Source organism: Mytilus californianus, unplaced genomic scaffold, assembly GCF_021869535.1.
Source record: "Mytilus californianus isolate M0D057914Y unplaced genomic scaffold, xbMytCali1.0.p SCAF_1, whole genome shotgun sequence".
Lineage (NCBI taxonomy): Eukaryota > Metazoa > Mollusca > Bivalvia > Mytilida > Mytilidae > Mytilus > Mytilus californianus.
Genome location: NW_026262581.1, coordinates 119,135,151 through 119,160,592, shown reverse-complemented (window position 1 = coordinate 119,160,592; position 25,442 = coordinate 119,135,151). Strand labels below are relative to the sequence as shown.

At 33.1% G+C, this 25,442-nt stretch overlaps 2 protein-coding genes and 2 non-coding genes across 4 annotated transcripts in view; 3 read left to right on the top strand and 1 right to left on the bottom strand.

Moving 5' to 3' along the window:
* LOC127732325 (transmembrane 9 superfamily member 4-like) overlaps window positions 1–6,855 on the bottom strand; it is a 36,386-nt gene extending 29,531 nt beyond the window's left edge. Inside the window, exons 1-2 of the mRNA XM_052241383.1 lie at window positions 6,808–6,855; window positions 511–600 (exon numbers count right to left, since the gene is read on the bottom strand). Coding sequence (XP_052097343.1) covers window positions 511–600; window positions 6,808–6,840 — 123 coding nt within the window. The 5' untranslated portion in view covers window positions 6,841–6,855. The remainder of the gene's footprint in view (window positions 1–510; window positions 601–6,807) is intronic.
* A 374-nt stretch (window positions 6,856–7,229) lies between these two features.
* On the top strand, window positions 7,230–25,390 carry LOC127732382 (40S ribosomal protein S20). The gene is made up of 4 exons (XM_052241418.1): window positions 7,230–7,346; window positions 12,517–12,616; window positions 24,344–24,543; window positions 25,294–25,390. Exons 1-4 carry the CDS (start codon window positions 7,344–7,346, stop codon window positions 25,348–25,350), a joined length of 360 nt encoding a protein of 119 aa, XP_052097378.1. The 5' UTR covers window positions 7,230–7,343; the 3' UTR covers window positions 25,351–25,390.
* Window positions 18,393–18,590, top strand: LOC127716829 (small nucleolar RNA SNORA53). The gene has a single exon (XR_007989130.1). It is a non-coding gene; the product is annotated as a small nucleolar RNA SNORA53 (small nucleolar RNA).
* On the top strand, window positions 24,072–24,270 carry LOC127716840 (small nucleolar RNA SNORA53). Its single transcript, XR_007989131.1, has one exon. It is a non-coding gene; the product is annotated as a small nucleolar RNA SNORA53 (small nucleolar RNA).
* Window positions 25,391–25,442: the final 52 nt, after the last annotated feature.

Sequence of the window (25,442 nt, the reverse complement as noted above, 5' to 3'; positions counted from 1 at the left end):
TGCACATTCCTGGGTAGTATTATTTTACAATTTTGTAGTGTCATCAATAATCATTTGGCATGTTATAAAAAATGTGCATACAATACACATGGACAGACAGACATACTTTGTAAGGGGTAGGACTGTTATTCATAACTTAATATTGAATGGACAATGATGGAAGCTTAGAAAATGAAGGAATTGTGACAGTCATTTTGAAGTCATTACAAACCACTTGAAATGTCAATCATTTCACCATAAAATTCTATTGTGTTTATATATCAAGGATTTTTTTCAAAACTTTTTAATGATTTTTAATATTGTAGTAGAGGTGATAAATTTTTTACCACATATTGTGAAATAATATTAAGAAACTGGTAAAACGACATCCTGAGGTGATATATTACAATTCTTTACTTTCCCTTGTTCAATTAATGAAATTTTGGTTTATCCACTGAAATACTGTTTTCCACAAGATAAAGCAACAGAATGGTTTTAGAACCTTAATATATACTATAAAGAATGTCTTACCCTAACTTCTACCACCTCTTCTCTGTTAAATTCTACAGGAGCTACTCCTGGTACATAGAATCCATCACAGTGGGTAGCCATAATAACAACCTGAAATTAAGACAAAATAATTTAACAGGGTAAGGCATCCTTGACATTTGTCATCTTATTTACCTGAGAAAATGTTCATCCATTTTACGAGCAATGAAGTCAAAGAAACCTGTCCATCCTATTATCATAATACAACTGATTTAAATGGTTAGTAAGGATAAGTAAAACACACCACAAAATCAATGTATACAAATGTAGGTGATAGAATGAATGTCTTTTTTTTAACAAATTCATTTTGAATACTCAATAGTCTGTCAACATGGTCAATTATGTAATTGACCCATAACTTAGAGATCGAATTGTTTTAGTTGTTTCCTTTAGGAGTAACCTATAAAATTTTCATTAACAATGAAGAGCTAGCAGATATGATCAAATTTATCTGAGCATAAATTGTGCAAACTTTAGGTTTTTCAAATCTCTCAAGTACATTTAATCTTTAATTAAGCTAAACACTTTAGATAAAATTGAGAATGGAAATGGGGAATATGTCAAAGAGACAACAACCCGGCCAAAGAGCAGATAACAGCCGAAGGCCACCAATGGGTCTTAAACGCAGCAGGAAAATCCTGCACCCAGAGGTGGTCCTCAGCTGGCCCCTAAATAAAAATGTGTACTAGTTCAGTGAAAATGGACATCATACTAAACTCCAAAACATATAAATGAACTAAAATTAAAAAACATACAAGACTAACAAAGGCCAGAGGCTCCTGACTTGGGACAGGCGCAAAAATGCGGCGGGGTTAAACATGTTTTGTGAGATCTCAACCAGGGCTTCCAAAATTATTTTTAGCCAGCCGGACATTTTATATATTATCCCGATTTTAATCCCTTAAGACTAAATAAACAAAAGGCAATTATGGTATTCAGTTGCTGAGTTGGCCATCCCAATGATTGACATTAAAAAAAAAACCATATTAAACTTTCTTTGATTCAAATTCGAAGTTCTGACGTAAACTGTTAAATTGGCAGTGCATCATTTGAAGTGTGCAACATCAGCGTACTTATATCTGCCTTAGACTCTTTATTTGTGCAAAATAACGTTGCCAAAAACTTTACATTCGTTAAAATCTTATACCGGATGTTATCTTGACAATGGTAAAACATGGACCAGAGACGGATACGTAAATTCCGTGTACGTTTGCAAAGCATGAATGAGTGTACGTAGCTCTTTCTACGTTATTTATTCAAGAAAATATTCGAAATAAACGTGACATAAAGGTATCAATGACAATTTAAGCATTTTTTGAAGAAATTAGGATGCATAATTAAATTTCACACCTGCGCACACGTGTACTAGTTCAAACAGAGACATGTCTCTGGTTCAAACAAACGTGGTTATGACGATTTTTCATTTTCACCTTTTTAATTTTTTCATCAAATCATATTTGTAAACGTATTTCTGATAATATAAATCTTTTTGACTAAATTAATTAGATGCAAACCGCTGAAATGTAAGAAAATAACTTTGAATAGACCGATCAATGTCCGGTTCAAAATAGTTTACCTGTCACCTGAACAGGTAAATTTCAGCTGTTCGACAACTAATTAGCCTTGATTAAAATGAGAAGGTATTAAAGTAGGGGTTGTTTTGATAGTACTTAGTGATCATGTCACTTTTATGACCGGAAATGTGTGGCTGTTAAAGGCAAAAGGTTGGGTCAAAAAGATCGCGAATTATGTTAAAATGACCGTCTCTTAAGAAAGCCTTTAAAACTAAAAAGTAGATGACCGTTTCATGCTTTGCCCAGCCGGACTTTTACCGGACATTATACAAATGTCCGGAATATATGACCGTTTTGGAAGCCTTGATCTCAACTCTCCCCCTATACCTCTAGCCAATGAAGAATAATGAAACACACAGCGATACGCACAGTAAAACTCAATTTAAAAGAAGTCCAAGTCCGATGTCAGAATAGGTAACAAAAGAAACTAAGCAAAATGACAATGATACATAAATTAACAAAGGACTACTAGCAGTTACTGACATGCCAGCTCCAGACCTCAATTAAACTGATTGAAAGATTATGTCTTTATCATATGAAAATCAAGTACAATCCCTCCCATTAGGGGTTTAGTATCATACCATCATAAAATATATGAGAAGAACATAACCTGTATCATGCCAATATATGATATAAATGTATCAGTAAAATAAAACAGGTTTTTCCTGTTGCATGCCCCTAAAAAATAGAGTGGGTGGGTCAGGATTTCTTTTTCATCTATCTCATCATGAACTGCTTTGATCAGTTGTTCAAATCTTTTGAGTGTGAATCTGTCATGAACGTTTAATATCAGTTTGTGGTTGCATTTTATCAACTGAGTTGTGACTCTGTGAGCACACTAGTTGAAATGTATAAGCTGGGCATTTGTTTCTTGTCATTTATGGTCGCAAAAAAAAAGACACTTTTACAAATAGCACTTGTTAGACCCAGATGATTTGGGACATGCTAGAGGAAGAACTTTTTAATCACAACAAAAGTTATAGATTTTTTATTGAACTACTTTTTTTTCAGATAAAAGTTAGGTCAATTCTATAAATACGAGTGGGACAAGTGACTGGAATCATACCTATCTTTTTTGTTGGCCTCAGTAAGCCTTCATTAAAAAATTGGTTAAAACACCTATCTATCACTTTCAACTTATTATGCTTGCATAGGCAGGAGTCATCAATTTTGTCTGGTATAGAATAAAACTACAATTGTCTGACAAAGGGAAACAACTTTGTTAAAGTGTGTAGAAACAGAATAAATAATTTGTAAATAGACGATTGTCATAGTGTTGTGTTTGAGCTAAAAACTGAAGACAGTAGGGCATTCCAACAAAATAAGCATTTGTGTGCAATTAACATGTTTACAGCAAATTTAAAACTTAGCTAAATATTTCTTAAAACAATATTTTACAATCATAATTCGTTTTTTAATTCAATAATTGAATTTAGCAACTGCCAACTTTGACCCATACTCCAAAAAATTCGTAAGGGTTCCGCGGAACCCAGTGTCTCGCCTACTTTTGCTGTTAATCGCAGGCTCAACAAAAATGAGGAAAAAAATTAATAAAAATATTCCTCTCTATACTATATTTTGATTGTAAGTAGCTTCTGTCCAAGTTTGGTAAAAATCCAGGATGGTTTTTGAATCTAATAAATGTTTTTAAAACTTTAACTGCAGACTGTATGTAAAGTTAACTGGAAGAAAAACTAAGTCCATTTATAAGTAAAATATGGAACAAAATGGAACAAAATTTTATCAAAATTTCCTTCTAGATACTAGCTTTTGATCATAAACAAGCTTCTGGCCAAGTGTGGTACAAATCCAGGATAGTTTAAGAAAGTTGTTAAAATTTTAAAAACTTTAACCACAGAGTGAATGTAATGTTAACTGGCAGAAAAACTAAGTCCATTTATAAGTAAAATACGGAAAAAATGGAATTTTTTTTTTACAAAATTTACTTCTGGATACTATCTTATGATCATAAACAAGCTTTTTCCAAGTTTGGTAGAAATCCAGGATAGTTTAAGAAAGTTATTAAAATTTCAAAAACTTTAACCACAGAGTGAATGTAATGTTTCCTGGCAGAAAAACTAAGTCCATTTATAAGTAAAATACGGAAAAAATGGAATTTTTTTTTTACAAAATTTACTTTTGAATATAATCTTATGATCATAAACAAGCTTCTGTCCAAGTTTGGTAGAAATCCAGGATAGTTTAAGAAAGTTATTAAAATTTCAAAAACTTTAACCACAGAGTGAATATTTGTGGACGCCGCCGACGGAATGTAGGATCGCTATGTCTCGCTTTTTCGACAAAAGTCGAAGGCTCGACAAAAAGCTTTCAAAATGAGAGTTTATTTTCACCTCCACCATGTAAAAAAACACGGGAGAGTTACGAAGGAGAACAGCTCAATCTGGATCTTTAGGTGTAATACCACCAAATCATAGTATGTCACATCCGGTTGCATATGAAAAAGGGTTGAAAAAAAAATTCCCTTGAATTTGACAGTTGTAGGAAATTAATCCTATCCTCAATTATTGGAAGTTCGTTACCCTAACTCGAAACAGATGAAAAAAATCACAACCTTGGAGCAAATATTATCCACTGTAAATGTAAATATTCTTTACTTATTTGCAAACAGTCTGATACACTTCATTGATGACTAGCTTCAGAAACATCGTCAATCTGTCTATGTTTCGTATTGTGACCCAATTCCGTAAAATAAGTAGACATGCTTGTAAGTTCGTGACCTTTGTCTTGGACGGTGGCTTTTGCGCATGTGCAACAATACATAGGTCAGGCATCTTGATTTATGTATTTGAACATTACAGAATAAATTAGAGATCAAATTACAAATGAATATCTCGATAAAAAGAGAAATTGGGACAAACTAACTTTTTTATTCTCCCTACAACATGGACAACAATTATTCTAATTTTTACACGTGACTTTCAATGGTCAATTGGAGAATCCAGAATAAAACACTTTAAACACGTTTAAGATAACTGTAACGATGTCACAATATCATTAATGCATCAAACTATTTTTTCATTCAATATACATTCAATGGCACAGGATTAAATCACTTTAAATAGCCAACAATCGGCATGTTTTGTTTTATCAATATACATCAAATTACTTTCTGATCTTAAAAAATTTGTAAGGGTTCCGCGGAACCCAGTGTCTCGCCTACTTTTTCTGTTAATCGCAGGCTCAACAAAAATGAGGAAGTAAATCAATAAAAATATTCCTCTTGATACTATCTTTTGATTGTAAGAAGCTTCTGTCCAAGTTTGGTAAAATTCCAGGATAGTTTATGAATCTAATAAATGTTTACAAACTTTAACTGCAGACTGAATGTAATGTTAACTGGAATAAAACAAAATTTCCTTCTAGATACTAGCATTTGATCATAAACAAGCTTCTGTCCAAGTTTGGTACAAATCCAAAATAGTATAAGAAAGTTATTAAAATTTTAAAAACTTTTAACCACAGAGTGAATGTGATATTTACCGGCAGAAAAATTAAGTCCATTTATAAGTAAAATACAGAAAAAATGGGAATTTCATTTTTACAAAATTTACTTCTGGATACTATCTTATGATCATAAACAAGCTTCTGTCCAAGTTTGGTAGAAATCCAGGATAGTTTAAGAAAGTTATTAAAATTTCAAAAACTTTAACCACAGCGTGAATATTTGTGGACGCCGCCGACAACGACGGAATGTAGGATCGCTATGTCTCGCTTTTTCGACTAAAGTCGAAACGGCTCGACAAAAATCCGCTCACATACAGAATTTAAAAAATAATACTCTTGGCCTTAAAAAAAGGAAAATGAGCCCCACATAACCTAAAAAACAGATGATGACTTATTATTGAGATGTCAATAATATTGCTGAAAGGATTTTCCCAAGAATTCAACAAATTTCTAGGAGAGGAATAAAACAGTAATAGTGGAAATAGATGTTTAAACAAATAATATGCAAGAACATACACAACTTCTCTTTTTAAAGCCGATATTAATGAACATGTAATGTAATATCCTGTTAAATTTTTGAAGTAGCACGTTGCTGATGATAAATACGTATGCATGACATCACGAATCAAGTGGAAATCCACAAATGTCACGAACTTACAAGCACAACAACTTGCAGTCATCAACGATACATTTCATTCCAGTAAAATTTCGTAGTCATAAACATATATCTTGGGTGTTTCAAAGTACCATTGTTTTTTTATTTGGTGTTTCTATAAATATTTTGGAAACTTGAGGTTACATGGTTACTAAAGCTTGTACACAGGAATAAAAGGGGTGAAAATTTGATTGCTAACTTCCAGTGATGGTTATTATCTTATATGCAATGAAAAGTTATGTGAAATAATTTTTGTATGTAATACTGGACAGGATAAAACCTTACTCATGCCAAGTATTTCTTTATTTGAAACAAAGATAAATTCTGCACAATTTTTTGAAAAGTGCAAATTCAACAAAGACTAATAGGGGAAAAACAATGGTGGTATTACAACTATATAAAAATTTGTAACTTAGAAACCGGATCATGTTGTTTTTTTTCAAACAGGGATAGGATCTGGCGTCCATAAGTGCACACAACTGCAATAAATCATTGACACAAAGCCTCAAAATGATGATGATATTGATATGAAGATGGTATGTGTGCAGGGAATTTTTCCTGGAGTAAATTTAATGGAAGTCTTACGCCGGCAAGAAGAAGTGTCATTTTCGTCGCCATTTTGCCTGCTAAACGTGGAATCATAACGTCACTTCCCCTTTATTTTGATAAAACAAATATACTTATAAATGTTTTTTAATTATGAACTACCATTTTGCATTTGAGAAATATTTTATATAACTATGATAAAACATCAATGAACAATCAAACTCCAGTTTCACTTTAATTTATCCGAAACTGTACAGATTGTTCCAAGTTTAAAATGGGGAAATGGGAGAGTGACAGAAATTTAAGAGAACTTTTGTGTTTGTACTGACCAGTCATTTTCACTTTAAAATATTTTTTTTTATATAAAATAATACGAAACGTTAAAAATGAATACACAAATTATTTGTTTAATCAAAAGACATTAAAGGGTAAACATTATTTTCCCCCATTATTAATTAATAAACTCTACCAACAACCATGTGCTTTCTTTTCTGAAAAACTGCCTGGTAGCTGGAAGTGTCTGGCTCACCTCTGTTTAAAGATTACTGAGATTCTTTAATTAAGTCGGCCAGAAAATGGTACTACTAATAAGTTTTCAGAACATGATATAGATTACAATATAAATGATAAGAGATCGCGTAAAATATGAAGAGATTGGGTGCTCAGCTCACCGTACTTTCTCACAATATTTTTTAAGGTTCATCATAACAAATGGACAAAAATGGTTGTATTTACACCTCAAAAACTACTCTGAATACTGACTAACCTTTTAGCATTTTTTTCGTTCCTGCTATTGGTGTAAAAATAAGCAAACACCTGAATTGCTTTAATACTGTCCACCCAGTTACACCTTTAACTCCCCTATGGTTGTGTAGATACACATTGTCTGTCTATTGTCCATGTAAATCAAGGACAAGTAATGCAATACAATAGTTGTTACCTGAGAGGGAGCATCTCAAAGTTGTATCCAAACTTAGTTTATTTTTAAACCTTCTGCAGGAACAAAAAAAAAATGCCCATCAAAATCCAAAAAAGATTTTATCTTTCTGAAACACAAAATGCATTTAACTTTTATACGAAGCAAGTTAACTCGTACCATTGTAAACTCGTACCACGTAAACTCGTACCAAAAAAGTTAACTCGTACCACTGGGAAGTCGTACCAATCAGTACTCGTACCACTGCAAACTCGTACCATTAAAAATATATTAAAAAATACGAATGTTTTATGATTTTGTTTTGGTATCACCAGCCCAGTAGTCAGCACTTCTGTGCTGACATGAATTATCATTGATATGGTCATATTTATAAATTAACTGTTTACAAAACTTTTGCAATTTTGAAATACTAAGGCTTTTCTAGCTCAGGAATAGAATCACCTTAGCTGTATTTGGCAAAACTTTTAGGAATTTTGGTCCTCAATGCTCTTCAACTTCGTGCTTTATTTGGCTTTTTTAACTTGTTTGGATTCGAGCGTCACTGATGAGTCTTTTGTAGACGAAACGCGCGTCTGGCGTAAATACAAAATTTAATCCTGGTATCTATGATGAGTTTATTTAAAACACAATAAATAAATTCTTTCGTTAAATAAAAATTCCTTTTAGAGACAAAAGAAAAATACACAAATCTATTCAATGATACTGATTTGGAATGATTAAAAATTAAATCAAATAGTTGTCAGTAAAAGTTTAAAAAAAGAGTCTACTCAAGGGAGACAACAAAGCCAATCTGCCACGGTTTTCTCTATCCAATTAGACAAGGAAAATTAGCTACAAATTGGTCATTGTAATTTCAAATTATATACACTTTACAGATTTACGAGGCATTGAGGGAAATTAAAGTATAAATTCATCATTAAACACCATTTGAATGCATTTAAATAAGTTGGTACGAGTTTACAATGGTATGAATTTACCGTGGTACGAGTTAGCAGTGGTACGAGTTTGCATTGGTACGAGTTTTTTTTTAGTGGTACGAGTTGACATTGGTACGAGTTTACAATGGTACGAGATAACTATAATTCCTTTTATATATCTAGGGGATGCCAGGCCTTAAAACTTTTCCAACTGGACAGGTTAGTCGGTACTCAAGAGTAATGTTTGAAGTGTAAATACAGCCATTTTTGTCCATTTATTATGATGAACCTTAAGGTGAATCATAACAAATGGACAAAAATGGTTATGTTTACACCTTCACAATTAGTCTGAGTACAGTCAAACATATGCAGTTGGAAAAGGTTGAAGGCCTGGCATCCACTAACTTTATAAGTTGAAAGCATTTTGTTTTTCAGAGTGCAAAATTATGAATAATTGTTCACTTTCTATTGGTATGCTATTACAAAATGTATTGTTTAATCACTTAACTCTAAACTAATCATGTTATACTCGGTTAATCTGTTTTTAGCTCACCTGGCCCAAAGGGCCAAGTGAGCTTTTCTCATCACTTGGCGTCCGTCGTCGGCGTTAACTTTTTACATTTTGAACTTCTTCTAGAGAACCACTGAATGGAATGAAACCAAACATGGTATGAATGTTCCTTATGAGGTGCTGACCAAGTGTTGTTACTTTGTAGCCGATCCATCATCCAAGATGGCCGCCAGCGGGGGACTTAGTTTAACATAGGACCCTATGGGAAATGCATACAAATGTCTTCTTTTAGAGAACCACTGAATGGAATGAAACCAAACATGGCATGAATGTTCCTTATGAGGTGCTGACCAAGTGTTGTTACTTTGTAGCCGATCCATCAACCAAGATGGCCGCCAGCGGGGGACTTAGATTAACAGAGGACCCTATGGGAAATACATAAAAATGTCTTCTTTTAGAGAACCACTGAATGGAATGGAACCAAACATGGCATGAATGTTCCTTATGAGATGCTGACCAAGTGTTGTTACTTTGCAGTCGGTCCATCATCCAAGATGGCCGCCAGCGGGGGACTTAGTTTAACATAGGACCCTATGGGAAATACATACAAATGTCTTCTTTTAGAGAACCACTGAATGGAATGAAACCAAACATGGCATGAATGTTCCTTATGAGGTGCTCACCAAGTGTTGTTACTTTGTAGCCGATCCATCATCCAAGATGGCCGCCAGCTGGGGACTTAGTTTAACATAGGACCCTATGGGAAATGCATACAAATGACTTCTTTTAGAGAACCACTGAATGGAATGAAACCAAACATGGCATGAATGTTCCTTATGAGGTGCTGACCAAGTGTTGTTACTTTGTAGCCGATCCATCATCCAAGATGGCCGCCAGCGGGGGACTGAGTTTAACATAGGACCCTATGGGAAATACATACAAATGTCTTCTTTTAGAGAACCACTGAATGGAATGGAACCAAACATGGCATGAATGTTCCTTATGAGATGCTGACCAAGTGTTGTTACTTTGCAGGCGGTCCATCATCCAAGATGGCCGCCAGCGGGGGACTTAGTTTAACATAGGACCCTATGGGAAATACATACAAATGTCTTCTTTTAGAGAACCACTGAATGGAATGAAACCAAACATGGCATGAATGTTCCTTATGAGGTGCTGACCAAGTGTTGTTACTTTGCAGTCGGTCCATCATCCAAGATGGCCGACAGCAGGGGACTTAGTTTAACAAAGGACCTATGGGAAATACATACAAATGTCTTCTTTTAGAGAACCACTGAATGGAATGAAACCAAACATGGCATGAATGTTCCTTATCAGGTGCTCACCAAGTGTTGTTACTTTGTAGCCGATCCATCATCCAAGATGGCCGCCAGCCGGGGACTTAGTTTAACATAGGACCATATGGGAAATGCATACAAATGACTTCTTTTAGAGAACCACTGAATGGAATGAAACCAAACATGGCATGAATGTTCCTTATGAGGTGCTGACCAAGTGTTGTTACTTTGTAGCCGATCCATCATCCAAGATGGCCGCCAGCGGGGGACTAAGTTTAACATAGGACCCTATGGGAAATACATAAAAATGTCTTCTTTTAGAGAACCACTGAATGGAATGGAACCAAACATGGCATGAATGTTCCTTATGAGATGCTGACCAAGTGTTGTTACTTTGCAGTTGGTCCATCATCCAAGATGGCCGCCAGCGGGGGACTTAGTTTAACATAGGACCCTATGGGAAATACATACAAATGTCTTCTTTTAGAGAACCACTGAATGGAATGAAACCAAACATGGCATGAATGTTCCTTATGAGGTGCTCACCAAGTGTTGTTACTTTGTAGCCGATCCATCATCCAAGATGGCCGCCAGCCGGGGACTTAGTTTAACATAGGACCCTATGGGAAATGCATACAAATGACTTCTTTTAGAGAACCACTGAATGGAATGAAACCAAACATGGCATGAATGTTCCTTATGAGGTGCTGACCAAGTGTTGTTACTTTGTAGCCGATCCATCATCCAAGATGGCTGCCAGCGGGGGCCTTAGTTTAACATAGGACCCTATGGGAAATACATAAAAATGTCTTCTTTTAGAGAACCACTGAATGGAATGGAACCAAACATGGCATGAATGTTCCTTATGAGATGCTGACCAAGTGTTGTTACTTTGCAGGCGGTCCATCATCCAAGATGGCCGCCAGCGGGGGACTTAGTTTAACATAGGACCCTATGGGAAATACATACAAATGTCTTCTTTTAGAGAACCACTGAATGGAATGAAACCAAACATGGCATGAATGTTCCTTATGAGGTTCTGACCAAGTGTTGTTACTTTGTAGCCGATCCATCATCCAAGATGGCCGCCAGCGGGGGACTTAGTTTAACATAGGACCCTATGGGAAATACATACAAATGTCTTCTTTTAGAGAACCACTGAATGGAATGAAACCAAACATGGCATGAATGTTCCTTATGAGGTGCTGACCAAGTGTTGTTACTTTGCAGTCGGTCCATCATCCAAGATGGCCGACAGCAGGGGACTTAGTTTAACAAAGGACCTATGGGAAATACATACAAATGTCTTCTTTTAGAGAACCACTGAATGGAATGAAACCAAACATGGCATGAATCTTCCTTATGAGATGCTGACCAAGTGTTGTTACTTTGTAGCCGATCCATCATCCAAGATGGCCGCCAGCGGGGGACTTAGTTTAACATAGGACCCTATGGGAAATACATACAAATGTCTTCTTTTAGAGTACCACTGAATGGAATGAAACCAAACATGGCATGAATGTTCCTTATGAAGTGCTGACCAAGTGTTGCTACTTTGTTGCTGATTTACTGTTCAAGATGGCCACCAGGATATTTTATTAAATAACGGGACCAATATTAATCAAAATTTGGCCTCAATCATTATTTGGGTATCTGTTATGATTTTTATCTATCTTAACATGATTTCTAAAACCAAAGTAGAGTCAGGTGAGCGACACAGGCTCTCGAGAGCCTCTAGTTTATATTATAGACAAAAGACAATTTTTATCTGCACAAACACATTTGCATTAAATGGTTATGGCATACGAAATAGAACAATTGAAACAATAAACTGACAATAATTAAATTAGAGTGACCGTGGTATTCACTCGAAAAGAGGACCAATAAAATTTTAATAAATTTCTAATTTTATTGAGAGTACAAATTGTAAATTGCACGACAGAATTAACAGTTTCAAAAACTAACAACACATGATGGCACATAATCACAAGATTAGCTATATTATGAAAAAGACAAAAGTCGTCGACACCAATTTACGTATGTAATAATTGTTAAAGGCATAAAGCATAATGATTTTTTTTTAAGTCACATTTCAAGGAAGGGAAAGCCCCTGCATCTGAGGAGGCCACAATACACAGAATAAGGATCACTCTTACCAGCAGAAATGTCAAAAGTTTGGAAAAAGGTAAAGTATTCCTAAAAGAAGACCATCATTGTTTCCCATAGCATTGTGACGGCCTTCTTAAATATTGTTTTTTGTAACAAAATTATCTCCCCTTACTTGCTGTATCATAAATTGTATTTTTAATTTCGATGTTATAAATTATACCCCCAATTCAGGAGTGGGACTATAGGAATTATGATCCTATATTGCATTAACCCTGTCTGCCCATTTGTCTAACAAATGTGTTTGTCACACTACAGAATAAATTTATATTTTGGTCATCACGTTGTCAGTGAGTTGTAAAACTTTCCAATCTGTGGGATGCCTGCTTCTTGTTTGCCTATACTTAATTTTTCAATATGTTGAATAAAAAACATTTTGTCGCACTTTTCTAAAAAAGAAAAGGAAAATTCCTGCCTGACTTGACAGTGATGACTTGTAATCAATTTCTGATCTGTCAGGACAGATACCTACTGTATATTTTGTATTACTAGTGAGGGATTCCTAAGCCTAATAAATAAATGCACGTGTTTCTGCTTACCCTAGATACCTAACCTAATTTTTGTGCCTATCCTAAGATTTTTTTAAAAATTTTTCAGAGTTTTTTTGGCCACCAAGACAAAAAATCTGGTAGTCCTTCAGAAAATCGGGTGGTCCCGTAATTTTACTTGAATTTATCAAACACCTATTAGTTACATGTAAGTCATTGCTCAATACTATATTAACTCGATCCTAGTTTCTATGTTATATATTTGGTTGTTTTCAATTAAATTTTGAACTCCGCATTGATCACTAATTTTTATACGACCGCAAAAAAATTTTGTGGTCGTATATTGGTATGACGTTGGCGTCGTCGTCGTCCGGCGTCGTCGTCGTCCGGCGTCGTCGTCCGAATACATATTGGTTTTCGCACTCTAACTTTAGTTTAAGTGAATGGATCTTTTTGAAATTTGACCATAAGGTTAAATACCACAAAAGGAAGGTTGGGATTGATTTTGGGGGTTATGGTACCAACAGTTAAGGAATTAGGGGTCAAAAAGGGGCCAAAAATGAGCATTTTCTAGTTTCCAGACAATAACTGTGGAACGGTGTATGGATCTCTCTGAAATTATACTACAAGTTTCCATACCACAAAGGGATGGTTAGGATTTGCTTTGGGGGGTTATGGCTCAAACCGTTTAGGAATTAGGGGCAAAAAAGGGGGAAAAACAAGGTTGTCCTGGTTAATGGACAAATACTTTAGTACAAAACATAATTTAAAGCAGTGTAAGGGAGATAAATCAAATACATCATTGAAATTATCTCCCTTACACTGCTTTTAAATTATGTATAAAGTAATGGTTAATGAACAATAAAGATAATCTAAAACAGTGTAAGGGAGGTAATCCAAATACAACGTTTTGGTTACTTCCCTTACACTGCTTTTAAATTATGTTTAAAGAAATGCATATTTATAAAGGAAGACCAGTAAAAATATCTGCAAATGTTTTCATCTTTTTTTTTTACAAAAAAATCCATATGAAAGATTTGACACTATATTTTTATTAATTCTATTATAAAATAGATTAAGTTAGCACTATGGTAAATTTAAATGGGTAATTATGGTTGCCAACTCCATTGGAAATTTGAATTGAGATTATGACCATATCTTGAGGGAAAGAATTTTTTGGGGGGAAAAAGGGGGGGGGGGGGATAAAAAGAAATTGTGGGGGGCCAATTTTTTCTCATTTCAGATTTCAGAAATTAAAAAGAATTATTCTTCAAATATTATTTTTTTTTCAAATTTCAAATATTGAAAAATTTCAAGAAGTAATCTTTAATTGCACAGTATGGCGCATTAGATTTGTAAAATCTTTGATCACATTTATTTATTTGTTATGCCGAATCTAACAGTGTATTTAGATTTTTAATTTTGGGTCCAGTTTTCAAATTGATCTACATTAATGTCCAAAGGGTCCAAAATTAAACTTTGTTTGATTTTAGCAAAAATTGAATATATGAGGTTCTTTGATATGCTGAATCTAAATATGTATTTAGATTTTTGATTTTTGGCCCAGTTTTCAAGTTGGTCCAAATTGGGGTACAAAATTAAACTTTGTTTGATTTCAACAAAAATTGAATATATGGGGTTCTTTGATATGCTGAATCTAACCATGTATTTAGATTTTTTATTTGTGGACCCCGTTATCTAATTGGTTCATATTGAGGTCAAAAGGGTCCAAAATTAAACTTTGTTTGATTTCATCTAAAATTGAATTATTGGGGTTCTTTGATATTCCAAATCTAACCGTGTATTTAGGTTTTTAATTTTGGGTCCTGTTATTTAAATTGGTCTACATTGAGGTCCAAAGGGTCCAAAATTAAACTTAGTTTGATTTTGACAAAAATTGAATTCTTGGGGTTCTTTGATTTGCTGAATCTAAACATGTGTTTAGATTTTTGATTATGGGCCCAGTTTTCAAGTTGGTCCAAGATAGGGTCCAGTATTTAAACTTTGTTTGATTTCAACAAAAATTGAATATATGGGGTTCTTTGATATGCTGAATCTAAACATGTATTTAGATTTTTGATTATGGGCCCAGTTTTCAAGTTGGTCCAAATTGGGGTCCAAAATTAAACTTTGTTTGATTTCGAAAAAAATTGAATATATGAGGTTCTTTGATATGCTGAATCTAACCATGTATTTAGATTTTTTATTTGTAGGCCCCGCTATCAAATTGGTTCATATTGAGGTCAAAAGGGTCCAAAATTAAACTTTGTTTGATTTCATCGAAAATTGAATTATTGGGGTTCTTTGATATGCCAAATCTAACCGTATTTTTAGATTTTTAATTTGGGTCCCGTTTTTTAAATTGGTCTTCATTGAGGTCCAAAGGGTCCAAAATTAAACTTAGTTTGATTTTAACAAAAATTGAATTCTTGGGGTTCTTTGATATGCTGAATCTAAACATGTGTTTAAATTTTTGATTATGGGCCCAGTTTTCAAGTTGGTCCAAGTTGGGGTCCAAAATTAAACTTTTTTTGATTTCAACAAAAATTGAATATATGGGGTTCTTTGATATGCTGAATCTAACCATGAATTTAGATTTTTTATTTGTGGGCCCCACTATCAAATTGGTTCATATTGAGGTCAAAAGGGTCCAAATTAAACTTTGTTTGATTTCATCAAAAATTGAATTATTGGGGTTCTTTGATATTCCAAATCTAACCGTGTATTTAGATTTTTAATTTTAAGTCCCATTTTTTAAATTGGTCTACATTAAGGTCCAAAGGGTCCAAAATTAAACTTAGTTTGATTTTAGCAAAAATTGAATTCTTGGGGTTCTTTGATATGCTGAATCTAAACATGTGTTTAGATTTTTGATTATGGGCCCAGTTTTCAAGTTTGTCCAAGTTGGGGTCCAAAATTAAACTTTGTTTGATTTTAACAAAAATTGAATATATGGGGTTCTTTGATATGCTGAATCTAACTATGTATTTTGATTTTGGACATTGGACCATAATAGGTAAATTAAAAAAATTCAAGTTCTTAGACCACATTCTTTCTGTGTCAGAAACCTATGCTGTGTCAAATATTTAATAACAATCCAAATTCAGAGCTGTATCAAGCTTGAATGTTGTGTCCATACTTGCCCCAACTGTTCAGGGTTCGACCTCTGCGGTCGTATCAAGCTGCGCCCCAGCGAAGCATTTTATTCGTATATTGGTATGACGTTGGCATCGTCGTCCGAAGACATATTGGTTTTCGCACAATAACTTTAGTTTAAGTGAATGGATCTCTATGAAATTTTACCATAAGGTTCAATACCACAAAAGGAAGGTTGGGATTGATTTTGGGGGTTATGGTACCAACAGTTAAGGAATAAGGGGCCAAAAATAAGAAGTTTTCTAGTTTCAAGACAATAATTTGTGGAACAGTGTATGGATCTCTCTGAAATTATACCACAAGTTTCCATATCACAAAGGGATGGTTAGGATTTGCTTTGGGGGGTTATAGCTCAAACTGTTTTGGAATTGGGGGGAAAACAAGTGTGTCTTGGTTAATGGACAAATACTTTAGTACAAAACATAATTTAAAGCAGTGTAAGGGAGGTAATTAAAATACATCATTTGAATTACCTCCCTTACACTGCTTTTAAATTATGTATAAAGTAATGGTTAATGAACAATTAAGACAATTTAAAAGCAGTGTAAGGGAGGTAATCCAAATACAACATTTTGATTACCTCCCTTACACTGCTTTTAAATTATGTTTAAAGAAATGCATATTTATAAAGGAAAACCAGTAAAATGTTGCATCTTTTTTACAAAAAAAATCCATATGAAAGATTTGAGACCATATTTTATATCTATTATAAAATAGATTAAGTTAGCACTATGGTAAATTTAAATGGGTAATTATGGTTGCAACAACAAAAAAAAGGGGGGGTAAATTTTTTTTTTTTTTGTGGGGGGAGGGGGGAGTCAATTTGCAATAGCAAAGTGTATTGCACAAAAGCAAAAAATTGAATATAAATTCAAATCATATAACCAATTCTGTGTCAGAAACCTTTTATGTGTCAAATATTTAATTACAATCCAAATTCAGACCTGTATCAAGCGCGAATATTGGGTCCATTTTTGCCCCAACTGTTCAGGGTTGGACCTCTGCAGTCGTATCCAGCTGCACTTGGCGAAGCAATTTATTATACTTTGTCAGTTTGATTACATGTTTGTTTTATGTCTCATGCATTATACTACAATCGTTTACAGTGAAAAGTAACACTGGGTTAAGCACCATCTTTGAACGAGATGGGCCATGCAGCAGCCATGATGACTTTTACGACTGGTTATTTTTCAAAAGTATTACCGTAATTTTGAGCTATGCTACAAAAGTTAAATTACAGTAGTTACCAGTTCAAAAACTATCTGAATACCAAAGAAACTGATGACTGGTTCTTTTTCAAAAGTATTACAGTAATTTTGAGCTAGCAATTAAAGTTTGTTTACATTATTAACCAGTTCAAAAGCTATCTGAATACCGAAAAGATGTAAAATTAAAGTGAACAACCACCAAAATTTTGTCGGGTCATCAGGACTGCCACTACACATGCAATTGTTGGTCCTAGCCGATTTTTGGCGGACGGGACCGACGGTTTTCGAGAACTCTGATTTTTGAATGAGCACAATAAAGGTCTGACTCTTTCTCCTGTTTAAACCAGAAAAAACTTTAAAAAATGGAATTATTTGCCTACCTCCTGACCCACCCTAATTTTTTCCACATGTTAGCATAAATTTATTTTTTTTAAGCTTTAGCAGGACTACATGTTCAACTTCATGTTGGACAGCAAATTTTTGAAAATAAGTCCCATGTTTGTGTGTGTAGCTAATAGTCTAACATATAGGATTTCTTAGGTCTAACTATTTCATTTTCATTTTAGTTTTGGTCGGGTGGCATGATGAAATGGACCAATTTTGTTTTCTAGCCAAACCATATAAAAATAGGAAGATGTGGTATGATTGCTTATGAGACAACTCCCATGCAGAGACCAAATGATGTAGAAGATAACAACTATGGGTCACTGTATGGCATTCAACAATGAGCAAAACCCATACCTCGTAGCAAGCAATAAAAACAGTTTTCCCTCTTCCTCTACAATTATATGAAAGTGTCTATGTACAAAATAATAAGATGTGGTATGATAACGGAGGAGACAACATAGTCCAAATGATCCAGATTTCAGATATGTTTTGAATGAAAAAAGAACAGTTTCTGCAAAAATAGTTGCAGATTATGTTATTCAGTGTTACATGAAAATACACACTTCCTTAGATCCGCCTTTGGGACAAAGTCATGGATGTCTGAAGTGACCATGTCCAGCAACTTTATTGTTGTACCATCAAAGGTGCTTGAGTCATTGGTGTGTGATATCAGTATACCTCAGACTGCAGACTTTGGACTGTTGCAGATCTTCATTGATCACTATGGCAACAGTTGGCTGTTTTCTGGGACAAAAATTATTTTCATGAAATTTTAAAATCAATTCAAATGTTGTGTAATTTTACAGTATTTTATAGAATAAGAGGATAACTGTAAATGTTGAGAGAGAAAATTGAATCCCAAAATATTTCAAGTTTGTGTGTTGCAGATTATTAAACATAAAGTTTTGTTTCGTTGCATAGAATGATGGTTAAATTATTTCTTTTCCTCTTTTTTTCCTGACACCTTGGAAAAACTAGGAAACCATGTGCTGTTGTCTTAATATTCATATGCAGATGATACGGTATCCATGGCAAATGTACCTATATGAAATACTGATTATTGTACTACTTCTAAAACAGAAATGTCTGATGATATTAACCAAAATTTTAATAAATATTAAACTTATTGATAGGACAGGTATCTTTGAAGTAAGCACATGCTTTGTAAATTAATGTTAGGCCTTAGAATAAAAATGGTCACTGTTTGGGCAATAATTAAGGAAAATCAAAAACCTTGCAGTGGATAAATTTTTCCTAAGTGGGATTACTAGTAGGTTAGGAGAACAGAGAAAAGTATTTTCATGTGAAAAATAATTTTATACTCCAGTAACAATGCTGTTAGGTTAATAATTATTTGAAAATCTGCAGAACATATTTATAATATTAATGTCTTACTCTCATATTCATTGACAAATGCAGTAGAAGTTTTAAACACTGAAGTTAATCTTTTCTGCATACTGATTATAAAAACGACTAGAAAATCTACTTTGCATCATGATCAAATTTTCAAAGTGTTCCTTATATTCCTTGCCATGGCACATATTAATCTACCAAGGTTTTTTTTAGCACACCAGTCCTCTCAATGTGTCAATACTAGGAACTTCCAATAAGAATACTGTCTCTTTGCACAATGTGAATATAACCTAACAGTTTAAAGTTGCACCTGTTCAGGTTTAAAAAAAACCAAAGCAATTACAAGTTTATGTTGCCTTGATTATTACACACAAACTGTAGGGTGATCTAGATTTATTCGCATAAAACATGTGAGTGACCAAATTTCCTTTTGAATAGTATTTGGCCTATTATGACTTAAAAGTGTTAATATTTGCTGCATGCCATTGGATTAAGTTGATAATTTTTTTTCTAGAACTTGCTGATCCTAGCTCCCTTAATGAACAGAGCACTGGGTTGTTCCTGTACCAGTAAACATAATTTAGTTTTGAACATAAGGAATTTGTTGGTACAGCAACTTTATAAACAGATTTTATACAAAACTCCTATAATCTGCTGTTCTCTTCATTGGCTACATCTAGAGGAAATGATATTAACATTATATTGTTACTCTTTTCTTATTGCTATGTGTTTTCATTAGGCCCTAAAAAAAAGCACTTTGTAAGGGATCATAGATTTATTCTTACGAGGAAGCTCCGAGCATGCTCGGAGGATGCTCAGAGCTTTTTCAGTAGGCTCTTCTCTGCAGTTTATGTGAAAATAATTATCATGATCCATTAAGATGTCAATCAAATCTACACCACTTCTATAATAAGGAAAGTAGAGCATTATAGAGGAAGCTCAATTAACACCTGTGTAAACATCTAATCTATTCAAATAAATTTTGCCTGAAATTTTACAAAACTATAGAATAGATTAGAAATTCTTCAACAGTACTGTGTAATGCTTGGAAAGAAATCTCAAGTCTCCACAAAAAGTGAAAGTCATTTAACAAAAAATATACAATTATTATAATTTTAAAATAATCATTTCTTTTTTTATAATAAAAAAAATTCTCAAATTTTATAATTAGATGATATGATTTAAATATAGTTTATATTATATAATATGCTACATATAAGTTATCAAGACACAAACAACAGTCAGGGGGCGATACTAAACGAGTTATTTTTTTAGTTACTTATATTAATAGGTATTTTTTGTTTTTTTAAATTATTTGATATAATCTCAATTGTTATTTTAAATGTCAAAAGTGGACTAAATGTAGTTTTTAAGAATTTTTATATCATTTCATTAAGTAAAATTAAGTATTTATCCAACTTGAGATGAGTATAGAGAGATTACTTTAAAAATAATGACAAAAATATTACTTTTATAAATTAAAATAAAACTAAGCATACTTACAATTATTTAAGGAACATATGTAATTGTTTTTGATAAATATTTCAAATTATAAATAACCTCAAGTCGTAATTAAATCACAAAGTTCCATATTGAAAACAAGGTTGTTTCAAATATTACTTATATATCATGAATAAGTAACTTCTGTTAATATTATTTCTATAGGTGTCCATTCATACAGGTTTTACAAGCTTTACCAAATTTTCACATCTGGTCATTTTCCCCATGCAGTATAAAACTATTTAAATCCTCCTGAAACACTAATTGCCTTTCTGATGCCACACTTCTTGGTCATAGATTGGTCTCTTGGGGCTATTAAAATAACATTTTCCTTCAAAATCTTAGAGATGAACAAATATAAATGGATGGAACTTTGTGATTTAATTACGACTTGAGGTTATTTATAATTTGAAATATTTATCAAAAACAATTACATATGTTCCTTAAATAATTGTAAGTATGCTTAGTTTTTCGAAGATGTATAAAATAATTTATAAAAGTAATATTTTTGTCATTATTTTTAAAGTAATCTCTCTATACTCATCTCAAGTTGGATAAATACTTAATTTTACCATGGAAGTATTATATTGACAGGAACTCCAACGAAAAATTAGCACATTCCCATCCCACTGATTTCTTGAAGAAAATAAAAGGTTCCGACTCAGTTTGTCAAGTACGTGATAACTCCTTTGTGGGGTATCTGCGATGCCGCCTTCGCCTTTTCTGTTAACTGAAGCTGGTCTTATCACGTGATTTGGTATCGAGTGTCTTATCTACCTACCAATGTAAATAAACACGGAAACTCCCGTGGTTATTTGCGAATCGCCAAAGTAATAACGACACCTGTTTCCGTTCAATAAATAAAGACAAAAGCTGGAAAGATCGAAAAAATCGGTCCATATTTAACAGAATGACATAAGAAAATTAACTGCATTCTGAAAGAGGGCAAGCTTATTTTTAGTTTTGTTTAATATGTTTTAATCATTGAAACTTGGAAATCGGGAAATATCCAATATCAAAAATTACATGTACTTAAAGTCGGGTGTTTGCGGAAAACAATGTGATGCATGTGTAGTGTGCCGGATGCTGCCGGATAGCTTAAATTTAAGTTTTAAGGTTGTTAATTTTTATCGAATGTTACAAAAAAATTTATTGGTTTCTCTATCGTCTCAATTTGAAAAATGTTATTAACGTACGTATTAAACAAATATGTTTTAAAGACAAAAAGAGCTTTATAATTACACGCACGTGATGACCTCTACATAGCAATATCAGGTTACGAGACAGATAAATTGTTACACCTTTTATAATAAGTCCAAAGTTGTAAACAAACCTTAAACATTCAACCTAGTCCGAGATTACTCTGACGTCTGACAGATTTTTTTTACGAATGGCATTTATTAATTCTGGATCGGCATTTAAAGAAATTTGGTTTTTTTGTTGTTTTTTTGTTGTTGTTGTGAAAACAGTCACGGGGATTTCGTTTCTTTGTATTTGTTTTTACGCAGCAAAACCGGAAAAACTGACATGGCCGGTTAATGTCGTTTCCTTGACAATTAAGTACACATCCTGTTATTTCGGTATGTTCTGTAATTACGATCAATCACGAGGTTCCAAAAATTTGATCGGAACCCATGCATCCATATGACATGTCGAGTAAATTAACAAATACTTAACGATTTTGCGGCATCGCACTATAAACGTTTGAAGTCCGCTTGTTGGAGTTCCTGTCAATATAATACTTCCATGATTTTACTTAATGAAATGATGAAAAAATTCTTAAAAACTACATTTAGTCCACATTTGACATTTAAAATAACTATTGAGTTTATATCAAATAATTTAAAAAAACAAAAAATACCCTATTAATATATATTAAGTAACTAAAAAAAATAACTCATTTAGTATTGCCCCCTGACTGTTGTTTATGTCTTGATAACTTTTATGTAGCATATTATATAATATAAACTATATTTAAATCGTATCTTCTAATTATAAGATTTGAGAATTTTTTTTATTATAAAAAAAGAAATGATTAATAAATATAATAATTGTATATTTTTTGTTAAATGACTTTCACTTTTTTGTGGAGACTTGAGATTTCTTTCCAAGCATTACACAGTACTGTTGAAGAATTTCTAATCTATTCTATAGTTTTGTAAAATTTCAGGCAAAATGTATTTGAATAGATTAGATGTTTACACAGGTGTTAATTGAGCTTCCTCTATAATGCTCAACTTTCCTTATTATAGAAGTGGTGTAGATTTGATTGACATCTTAATGGATCATGATAATTATTTTCACATAAACTGCAGAGTAGAGCCTACTGAAAAAGCTCCGAGCATCCTCCGAGCATGCTCGGAGCTTCCTCGTAAGAATAAATCTATGATCCCTAACATCCAATGTTTTGACTACTCTATAGTCTTAATCATCAATCCTGTTACTAATTTGACTGAGTAATACAGGTACAAGAGGATTTGTAAGAATCACACAAGTTCGAAAGTAAGAATTTTTGAAAAATGGAGACCCAATTATAAAAAAAAATCAAATTGGATGTATTTCTGATGTAACCTAATCATTTTCAAAAGAGATTAAAGCTGAGTAAACATACTTGTTTGTATAACAGTTAAAATGACATGCTTATGGTGACCGGTAATTAACACCATGTTGATCATTCAAGCAGAGCATTCGTGTGTTGAACATATTTCACCTGATATAAAAAGGAAACGAATTTAAATGACCCAAGCCGAGATTAAATGAATAGCTAGAATTAAAACTCATTAATTAAAAAAAATTAAAGGATTAAGGCAGTTACGATAAATTCATAATAATTTAATGTAAAGGAATCACCTCATCAGAGACCATTCAGAACTTATTTCGTTCCAGGAGTGATTTCATAATTTATAGTGACTGACCTTTATAAATATTTGTGTAGACTATTGTTTTATTTGTTCATGATGTGCATCTGTACTTGTGTGTTTAATTATCAAGGACCAAAAAATTTGGAAATTGAATACACAATCATAAGGTGTCATATTGAAAAAAAGGCACACTGTTCAAAGTATCTAGTTTACACAAATCTGACACCATATTTAATGATTTCCAAATTTATGACGACACACTCGACCTCAGATAAGTCGAATACTTTGGTCCGGTCCATTCGAATTCGACACAACAAGGTTCGACTGAATTTCTAAATTATTTTAATTATTGGAAAGGCGAAAAAATCTTTTGAATCAGTTGGGAGTCAGGTAATATTTATTTATTGCTCTAACCACCTTAACCAATAACTTGAAATGCTGTTTTCAGACTTTTTATGAATGAAAATGACATTAACTGCAAAATTAGATGTAGAAAATGTTGATTTAGTGTCACATGACAATACACACTTCCTTAGATCCGCCTTTGGGACAAAAGTCATGGATGTCTGAAGTGACCATGTCCAGCAACTTTATTGTTGTACCATCGAAGGTGCTTGAGTCATTGGTGTGTGATATCAGTATACCTCAGACTGCAGACTTTGGACTGTTGCAGATCTAACTTGATCATTGTGGCAACAGTTGGCTGTTTTCTGGGACACAATCATTTTTATTAACTTTAAAATCAATATAAATGGGAAGTCATCATTTACTAAAATATATTTTATATTGACAGTGTGTGCAGATTTAATAAAGGGAGCAAAGGAGAAGTCTTTGAAGGTTAAAGGACCAGTCCGTATGCCAACCAAGGTGCTTCGTATTACCACACGTAAGACACCCTGTGGTGAAGGTTCTAAAACATGGGATAGATTCCAGATGAGGATCCACAAACGTCTGATTGATTTACACAGTCCTTCAGAAATTGTCAAACAGATTGTATCCTTTTTTATGTATTTTACATTAACATCACATGCCATAAATGGGATAAGAGAGATGAAAAAAATAAACTATTTTTTTCATTACAAACCATAGGAATTATAGTAGCACACGTTCATGAGATATCAATTTTTTTCATAAATCTTTACACCAGGAATCAATCAATGATTTGTGCTAGATAAATGCAAAGTTTTTTTAAAATTCAAGCACTATGTACTTTGACTGCCATTTAGAAAATGACATCTGAAATTTGGAATAATTTTCGTTGACATTCGTGCAAAATCCGATGCTTGTGATTTTTTAGCAAAAAGTAAGGTTATGTCACAATTTTGCAAGAACGCATTTATCTATTTGTATATATGCATGCCCAAAACGGCATTGAAGTTTTTTCGAAAATGTTTTTAAATTTATTTCATTAGCATGCAGTTGCAAATGTATGTCTAAATCAGAAATCACTGTGCAAGAATTAAAATTACTAGTTTTCTTACATATCGCATAAGAATAACTACTTTAAAAGTAAAACAACTGAAATTATGTAAAATATTTAATTTCTTTAAGATTTCAACATTAGAAGAACTTCAAGCTTAAGATAAAGATCAACTGTGAAACACCCAAGTATGAAAAGAAAAGATATTTCATAGAGGAATATTTCCCAGTTCAGTAGTAATAGAAAAATTAAAAGTGAAATGAGTTGTGAGAATGAAGCAGTTGAAAATATTTTATATGTTTTCATCCTTAACTTAAAACCAGACATCAATTAGCATTGAACCAGGAGTAGAGGTTGAAGTGACCATTGCTGATGCATAAAGGACTCCATTCCTTGAAAAATAAAAAATAGAAAAAGGGGTTTATGTTTTGTTAACTTTTACGTATTACTCCTCAGTTTTTTTTTTTTTTTT

Excerpts from the sequence above, each read along its gene's own strand:
- LOC127732382 (XM_052241418.1), top strand. Across the intron at positions 12,617-24,343 it reads TGTCAAAAGTTTGGAAAAAG|TGTGTGCAGATTTAATAAAG; the intron begins GTAAAGTATTCC and ends TTATATTGACAG. Across the intron at positions 24,544-25,293 it reads CAGAAATTGTCAAACAGATT|ACATCAATTAGCATTGAACC; the intron begins GTATCCTTTTTT and ends ACTTAAAACCAG.